Source organism: Limulus polyphemus, unplaced genomic scaffold (genome assembly GCF_000517525.1).
Source record: "Limulus polyphemus unplaced genomic scaffold, Limulus_polyphemus-2.1.2 Scaffold211, whole genome shotgun sequence".
NCBI lineage: Eukaryota > Metazoa > Arthropoda > Merostomata > Xiphosura > Limulidae > Limulus > Limulus polyphemus.
The window spans coordinates 245908-255037 of NW_013665821.1; the positions used below are offsets into that span (position 1 = coordinate 245908).

The 9130-nt window shown below is 33.5% G+C and overlaps 1 protein-coding gene across 1 annotated transcript in view; it reads right to left on the reverse strand.

Moving 5' to 3' along the window:
- Nucleotides 1-733: 733 nt before the first annotated feature.
- The window catches only part of LOC106478436 (nuclear cap-binding protein subunit 2-like), a 32152-nt gene continuing 23755 nt past the window's right edge, over nt 734-9130 (reverse strand). Inside the window, exons 3-4 of the mRNA XM_013938978.2 lie at nt 6846-6984; nt 734-1467 (exon numbers count right to left, since the gene is read on the reverse strand). Coding sequence (XP_013794432.1) covers nt 1360-1467; nt 6846-6984 — 247 coding nt within the window. The 3' untranslated portion in view covers nt 734-1359. The remainder of the gene's footprint in view (nt 1468-6845; nt 6985-9130) is intronic.

The window sequence follows — 9130 nt, forward strand, 5'->3', positions numbered from 1 at the left end:
GATTTTTCCCAAAATGTTTGACAAAGAGGTCCAGAATGACACTCAAAATATATGTACCTTGACCTATCATTATTTGCAGATGCCTAATCAGGTATAAACATGGCAGTTAGGTTTATGACAATCTATCATATTGATGTTATTTAGATTTACATCTTTCTGTTTTTATTAATGAATTTTAGGCACTAACTGATGAACTTAGCCTAGAAATGTTAATTACTTTTGAAATGTTTGATGCTGAAATGGAATTAGTATAATTCTGAAAAGTCAATTTTCTTTAACTTATAAAACATTATAATATTTTAGTTTTCCTCCAAACGAGTCTTGAACATATTTTACACCAACAATATCATTTCAACAGTAGTCACTTCATATCTGTTCACCTTGCAGAAGTACATAGTTCATAAGCCTGTTTTCGCAAAACTAAGGTAAACCCAATGGTACAGCTTGTCACTAAGAACAGGGGATGTAGCAGCAATAAGATTACCCTTTCAAAGAAATTTTCCAGGACCTCCTAATAAAAAACAACAATTTTTCCAGGATTTCTTGTACTAAAAATATTTATTTAGGAAGCTACATGAGTTTCTGGGATTTTCATGACCCATGGAAACCCTATATATGTATACTTTTAACTGAATTAAAGTTTATTAAACTTCCAAGAAAGGAATAGTTACAAACTGTTTTTTGATTTGGATTTAAAGAATTCCTTTGGAGATTGAAATTAAAACCACCAAAATCTTTCAATTAACCTATATTTTATTTTGAGAAATGACGACATTCACTGTAGAAAAATTACACAGAAATAGGTTCAGCTTACATTACAATAAAACAACTAAATAAACACATTAGTGAAGAACACAAATATGTACACCTCTGAACCTGCAAACTTTTACTAAAGACCCAGAGCTAAAAGCTTGTTCTGGTTTTACTATGAACAGTTTTCTCACATTAATCATTGATTCTATAAATAGTTGCAATTTTAAACATTATTTTTATGTATTTTGAGAGCAAAATATTTTACTTTTTAACTTCAAGACATTTTACCAGGTTAATCTGGTGAAACATCTTTAAATAAAAAAAAAAAAAGTTGCTCTGTAAAAATAGTGATGAAAATTACTAACAATTCTTAATTCAAGGTACAATATTTTAATTTGTTAAATGCATGTAATCATCATTTATACTCCTCCAAATACTGTTGTTTATAATATTATCTCTATAACAACAAGCTTATACAGCCACAGTTTACAGTGCAATAGTATAAATTTAAGGTTTCTTTGTTGTATGTTTCACTAACAGAAAAGTAATTCAAGTAACAATTAAATGTATAAACACACATTTTATTTATTCATTAAATATGAAATGTCAGCGAATCATGGGAATAGGCCCTGGTGCACCACTGATATTCTGTTGAATCAGCTTCCCATAACCTCCTCTTCCAGTGTCAAAATCTGTTCGGTATTCATCTCGAACCTGTCACAATATAAATAGTTGGTACAACAAAAAACATCAGAATTTAACAAACTAATTGTGATAATGTCACAAGATTCACAAATTCTTACTCTTGTGTATCAATACACTGTGATAAAATTTATATTGCAAAGTTATAAATAGAGAAGGTTACTATAATTGTGATTGTATGCTGAGCTCAAACTAACTCACTAGCAAAGAGCAGATTATTGAAGCAGTTTTACTGGGAAAACTAAAAAATCACAAAAAGAAATTTCTAGTACACAATTCAGAAGAAAGATCCAAAGATTCTAACTGTTGAGTAACAATACACCCATGATACATGCATTTCAGCCATTCATATTGCAAGATTATGTTTAACTTGCAGTACCATGTCAGTTTTACAATCCCCATTTGAGCTGTATAACATACCCAGGCTAAGTATCAGGAAATGAAAATAGTACAACCACAGTTTCAACTCAATTGACTTACTGCCAAGACAATAACCATGTGGGCCAGCCAGCTATATTAGTGGTATACAGTCTCTGTAGTATAGTTTTGCTAAGTTTGGAGATTTTTCAAATCACCTCTACTTAGGTGATAAGTAACAAAGCAACAAAGAGGAAGTTAACATTAGGCCAAATGTAGACAAACTTCCAAAAACCAACCAAATCCAGCATTATGGGGTCATGATATTGCCTCAACTCAACTGTAAAAACAGAGGAATATCTGTAAACAATATTATGAGCAGAAATCATAACTCACCCAACTGTAAGTGCAGAGAAGAGACATCCTACATCCAGAATTATGAGGAGGTCATGGAACAGCCTCTCAACCATAGAATAAAGTGTACGTATATCCAATTGCCTATATTACAAGGCAGATGAAATCCCCAAAACTCAACCATAGGAGCAGGGAAAGAACTTCCTGCACCCGGAATTAACAAGAAGAGGGGCATCTACTGCAAACAACTGTAGGAACAGGGTGGGGTGATCCCGAACATGGTACTACGAGGAGGATCCTGTGTAGGCTGGTCCTGCTTTAACTGATAGTTGTCCACCAAGGAAAAAGCATCCAGAGGAAATGAAAGGAGGGGAAACCAGCTTTGCCTTCTTCTCACTGAGTGGGTAATCATGAGTGTGTGTGGTAAATTAAAATTCTACAATGCACTCAGGAGAAAGCCTCCATGGTCCACCACAACAGCAGCTGGAAGTGATAAGGATTCTCTTGCTCCACTGGAAGAAAGAAAATGGGGAAGTAAACATGGTGAGGAGTCCAGAGGAATGCCACACCAGAGAAAGTGCAATGGGTGTCCATGATTCCCTATTTTGAAAAGCAGACCAACTCCAATTTATTCAATCAAAGGGTTGGCAGAAGTGGGCAAAAATCCCCTTCTGCTTTAATCATGAAGACCATGAGTGACAGTTTACCACTGAGTAAAATTTACTGATATCTAGAAACACATGTATATACCACTGGGTATGCCACCAGTGGTCTTCGGAATACCCCCATCTCTACAGTGAGCATTATAGCAATCAGTAAATCAGTAAATAGTGCAGGTTTGAGCCAAAGCATATCTGACCAGACAACACCTGCCATTATCAGTAGTAAAAAGAAATAGGGTCTCTGAAGAGAAAACATAAATGAAAGGAAGTGATAAGACTTACTCCAGTCAAAGCCAAACAGACGTTTGTAGAATTGCCATGGGAGGGATACGATATCCACCTGAGAAAGATACAGCCAAATTGTGCAAATAATGAACAAGAAAGGTATTGGTAGTAGCCTACATTCTGGCCTGAATGATCTCCTCCAACAGACGGCGAGCAGCCAAAGCCATGGTGATATGAAGAATTTGATGAGAAGAAATGTTATGGAGATGGCGACCTTCCGTGGATAAGTCTGAATATGCCAGCCTAATGAGTTGGTGAACCCAACCAGCGAGCATGACAGGGGATAGATCACAAGAAATGGAAGGATTCCAAGGAATAAAAGTAAGGAACGTGAACTACAAAAGGAGGCAGGATGTGCCACATAACACCTTAAGAAGCAAACTGGACAAAAAAGCTGATCAGGATCAGAATGGTAGTACAGGTGGGAAATGGAAGGTAAGGAAATGGGTGTGAAAGCCAAAATGCCATCACAAGCAGAATATGTCTTAGGGAAGAAGGACTGGGAAGGGATCATTCCATGGGGAGAATACTATTGGGATGAGATAAATGATCTGCCACAGATTCAGGGCACCAGGAACATGGCAAGCTAAAATCACAATATGGTGATTGTGGGCCCAGAAAAGGAGACTCATGATCCAAAAGCACAGAGACGTGGAATTGGTAGACCCTGCTTGGTAATAGACATTACCATTGTGGAGTTGTTAGAGTGTACCATAACCACCCTCCTCTGCAGGAGAGGAATAAAGTAGGATAAAGCTTGATGAACCACCATAAGCTTGAGAATGGTGATATGGAGAGAAGACTCCTTGGTCGACCAGAGACTGGAAACCTCCCGGAAGTCGAGATAAGCACACCCAACTCTCTAAAGGTGAGTCCATGAACAGATGTAAATCTGTACGAGGCGGAGAAAGCAGAGCCCCCACTGGGCCAGGTTGGCTCTAAGTGGGGAATGAAGGGTAAAAGGGTGATCCAAAGGATCTGAGTAGAAGTTCCACTGAAGGGAACGCATAAGAGCCCGACCCACAGGAATGAGAGCTTCCAAGAAAGCCCACATCACCAAAAGAGATAGAACTTTAAGCTGTGAGAGAATGTGAGGTAAGGGTGTTGACTCCTTGCTCCATATCCTTATGATGAAGAGAAGAAAGCTGGGCCCAACAGAGGTAGGAATGAAGAAAACCTCCAAATGAACGGGGAATTTAGTGGGGGTAAAAATGGACTTCCCCCATTCATCAGTAATCCCACCTGTGCTGCTTCTTATAGGAGCAGAATAGTGTGTTCTCTGGAATGTAAACAGGTAGAAGCGAGCAGGAGCCAGTTATCCATGCAATAATGAGTGCAAAAACCCATCAAGTGAAGATGTCGGGCAAGAGTTCATACCAACTGACAAAACACTTAAAAAGCCGAGGCTAATCCAAAAGGTAGGGCCCTGAGTTGGAACACTAGACTTTGAGTAATAAATAACTATTGACAATGTGGGCATCAGTCTTGAATTGTACATTACAAAGAGAAAATTTGGTTTCTGGTAACAATAATGTAGGACAATAAGCTAAAGCCAAACTCAGCCCTACAAACAGGAAAAAAATTAACACATTAGCAATGTAGCAAAGCAAAAAAAAATTTAAGTCCTACACTGACGAAAAGTAGGATTATAAGGCATGTAGATACCAATGACAAAAACAAATGTATCTAGATAGAAAAATTACTTAGATGTACAAGTAGTAATAATGTAATGTACAAACTGCCTAAACATACCTAGGTAACAAAGTACACAAAAATAACAAACTTGCAAACCAACTAAAATTACTGAGAAAGCAAAGCAATAATCAATATCTAACTCACAATTCATCTAAACTAACTTAGGACACATAAGTAAGTCCAAACCTGACAATATTTAGGATTATAAGGCACATAATTAACAATGGCTAGAAAAAAAATTAGTTAGATAGAACAATGAAGTAGATGTGACTAATAGTAATGATATGTAACTGACAAAGTATCTAAACATACCTAGTTAAAGTATTTATAAATATCTAACTGGCATACCCTCGAAAATTTATAGTCCACAAAATATGTAATATTAACAAATTACTTAAAAAACAAAGTAGCAATCAATATCTACTTACCAAAGTCCAAGCACTGATGATGTTAAATACTTAATTTTCCCGTGTGTAAAGTCACACACAGGGCATCTGAGTCACACCTACCACAGGTATATCTACCATGTGGGAAGTGTACAAGTCAAAAAACTTACCACAGATAGCGAAATCATTCACATCTCGAACATACAGTAAAACCAGAATATGCCTAAAACAACGATCTGATTAACAAGCTGTAAAAAAAAAACAATGAAGGGGAAAACTTAGGCGTAGTGTGAGACAGACCAAAATAAGAAGGTTCTGGAAAAATAGTCCAAATATCTTCACCTTGTTTGTATTCTTCCTCAGAAACATTGTCAAGTTAAAAAGAAGAAGAAATCACTGGACAAACATATGAATCTAGCTACCTTGGAATTAAGGCCTTTACCTCCTCTGCAGATAAAGTTGAACCCAATTCCTGGGAAGATGTACCAGTAATGTTTTCGACCATAACACAAATTTCTGTAGTCAATAACTTGAATTGCAAATTCATACTAAGATCTCTTATAATTCAGGAACAATAAATAAATGCAAAAAAAAAAAGAATAATAAAGAATGTTGAAATGATTGAATACAAAAACTTTAAAATAAAACTGTTGAAAAAAAATTTAAATGGCAAAGAAGGACAATCATAAATAGGAAACACGTGAAAAACACATATCTAAACAATGCTGCAACACCAACTTAATGGGAAAACGTATACAAATGAGGAAGGTGTTAAAAAGGACATCGACATGATTTTTGCTTCAATGCCAAGTGTTTTCTTTAATCAGGGCATTAATAACCTGATTGTAGGATGGAAAAGCATCATCAATAAGAATGGAGACTATTTCATTTAACAAATGTTTTCTTTTGATATACAAGTTGTTCGGGTTTCTTCATCTAAAAAAAAGGGACATTAATTTCTTGACGACCTAATATTTCATGTGGGTTCCTTGTGATTGAGTTACAAAACTTACATTTTTAAACCTGATTGTGATAATGTACAACTGATGTTAGACTAGAAAAATAATTGATCTTTATAACTAAACTTGCTGATTTTTACCTTTATGATTTGTTCAGTTCATGATTTGAAAACTTAATACTTTTCTTCTTAGTTTTGATGTTATTAGTAATGATATGTTTTTTCCATGGCATAAAAAAGCTAAACATATCAGGCTTGTATTCACCTTCATGCAGGTCTTATGCATCTTGTTCAAAAACTTTCAAGATGCTGAAAAATCTTTTGGCATGTGTAAAATAGGAAAGATAGCCAAGATAATGGTGTGCATGTTGCACTGTGTAAAAATAAACCCAGGACTTTACAAAACAAAAGTTTTTATTTTATTTTAAAACAACATTTACTTGAAAATAAGTTTGCAAAACACTTCCCATAAAACCTGAACATTTCTCTGCTCTAAACTGCTTAAATTTCAGAAACCAAACATTTGAAAACCTTATTGAAATTACATATATTTAGTTTAGAAGTAATTTTTTTGGCTTGAAGAAAACAAAAACAAACCAGTAAATGCTTAACTAAAGTTCATGATAAAGGGGAGAATGAAAATATATATATACCATATTTCTATCCCAAGAAAGTTACACAAAAAACACAAACCTGTCCTCCAGTTTTCCCTCTACCAAACTGTCTGCCTTCAATAAATCCTGCATCCCAATCTGTTCTTATTATTCTGTCATCCAATCTGGTTCCATTTACATATCTCATAGCATTTTCTGCATCTTTTCTTGAATAGTATCTGATTGTTTTGTTAACAAATACAAACAAGATTTTGTTTGTGACCACAGTAACTACAATGATCTTTTCAACTTGTATACGAGATAATTCAATGAATTACTTTAAAAATTTTTTTAATTAATAATACTTTATACCTCAAAATGTTTTCTAGTTATATTATACATACCATTTGAATTATAAAATAAAAATATTGATAGCAATTGAAAATCAAGCTTACTTAGTTGGAAAGCGTGCTATTTTTAGAAAATAACACTCATAATTCATATATATTATCTGTTTTGTTTAAATACTACAGTTTGAGGCACAAAACATTGAAGACTGTACAAAGTTTACAACTAATAATAAAGTATCACTCTCAAAATAGCACAAAATTTAAATTATACTTGTTTGATTTTGCTTTGTAGAATTTATTTCAGTAGTTCTGAATGACCTGTGTATGATATGGATTAGCTTTTGCTACTCAGAAAATATTGAGGTGATTGGAAAGTAAGAGGAATGACTTTATTATTATTATTTGAAACAACTTATTATACATACATAATTTCCATAGGTATTTACAGGGTTTGTTTATCAAATTTTTGATCAGTTATCAAAAACTTTTTTCTTCCAAAATACTATCAATATATTTTGGCACAAGTTCCACTTTATTTGTGTTACACATTTCAACAACTTTAAGTAAAAGTTCAAATATTACATTTAAAATATTCAACATTTTTCTCACAATGTTTATATAAGGAAAAACAGCTATTATGTTATAACACATGAAATCGAGGACCTGAAAACATATTTTCACAAAAACTTAACACAAAATATAATTTAACTTGATAACATTTTTATTTAACACTTACATCACCAATTAGTGGTACTGTTTGTAGTACCAGGCTGTTGGTGCTAAAAAAATCACACATACTGGAAACCTGTTTTTATGCATTATTTTGACCTATCAGGGTGAGAGAAAGATTACGTATAAATTTTGTTGAAAAAAATGTCTTTTATTGCATAGTTGTAAGACATCGAACTCTCAGTAGTATTAGTATCAACCAGTGGTTAAAACTACATTTGGGAATCCTTGAACTCCAGTCTAACCCGTGAGATGAACATAACAATTTGATATTCTGTTGGGAACTCTTCTTGCAATATTTCATCAGGATATGCTTCATGAAAGTGTTTAATAAGTTATTTGTTCTTGTCAAAGACCGATTCAATGATCCAGCCAACGAGTTTTTCATTTGCTGGAGGGTTGTTTGCCTCCTGCTTTTCCTTATAACTTAACTTCAGATGTTAAACCATCACAATAACATTGACAATGAGGACATTTGGAATAGATTGAGCATTTTATAACTTTACAATTCTTTTCATATTCCATAGTAAATGCACATGAAACTTTTCATTGATTGCTAGGTTCTCATGTAGCCAACAATTTCAACAGTGGTTTCAAACATGTTTTCCTAGCTGGCTAAAAATGGCAATCTATTTTAATTGGCTAAAAATAAAAAGCTGGGATGAGTAAAAAAAAACAAACAATGGTACCCCTCAATGGCAATGTCAAAAATATCACTGTTATTCCTCATTTACCATTTTTATAATTTTTTTAATATATTCGCTCTTATCTAATTTAGTTCCTTCATGGGAATACTTTTTTGTGTGAATTAGCTTTTTGTAATGTCAGACACATCTTTTCAAACCATCACATTTATGAGATGTTTATAATCATCTCTCTATTGAGTCTTCGATTATTTGTCACTGAGCCATGCATGGAATGCATGATTTTATCAACAAATACATGAAAATCATGTAAACTAATACAAAATTAAAAAAAGATTTGGAAATAAATAAAAAATTAGTAATTTCTTTCCTAATTTTTTTAATATACAACTTAATGAACAATTTACTGCATTTTACATTATAAAATTACCAGAGAAACAAGGCCTCCTATTATATGTAATTTTGTTATAATTACCCATAAAATAAAAAAAAGACTTTATATACATATATATATATATATATATATCTGTTAACTATTACCTATATTTTCATTTATTTAAATATAACATTTAATTATGCATATTTTGCATTTTGCATTTTGGCCCCAGGTTGAGTAGTTGTTTCTGGTCTGTAGTCAGTTCTGTGTTGGAAAGATTCAGGTA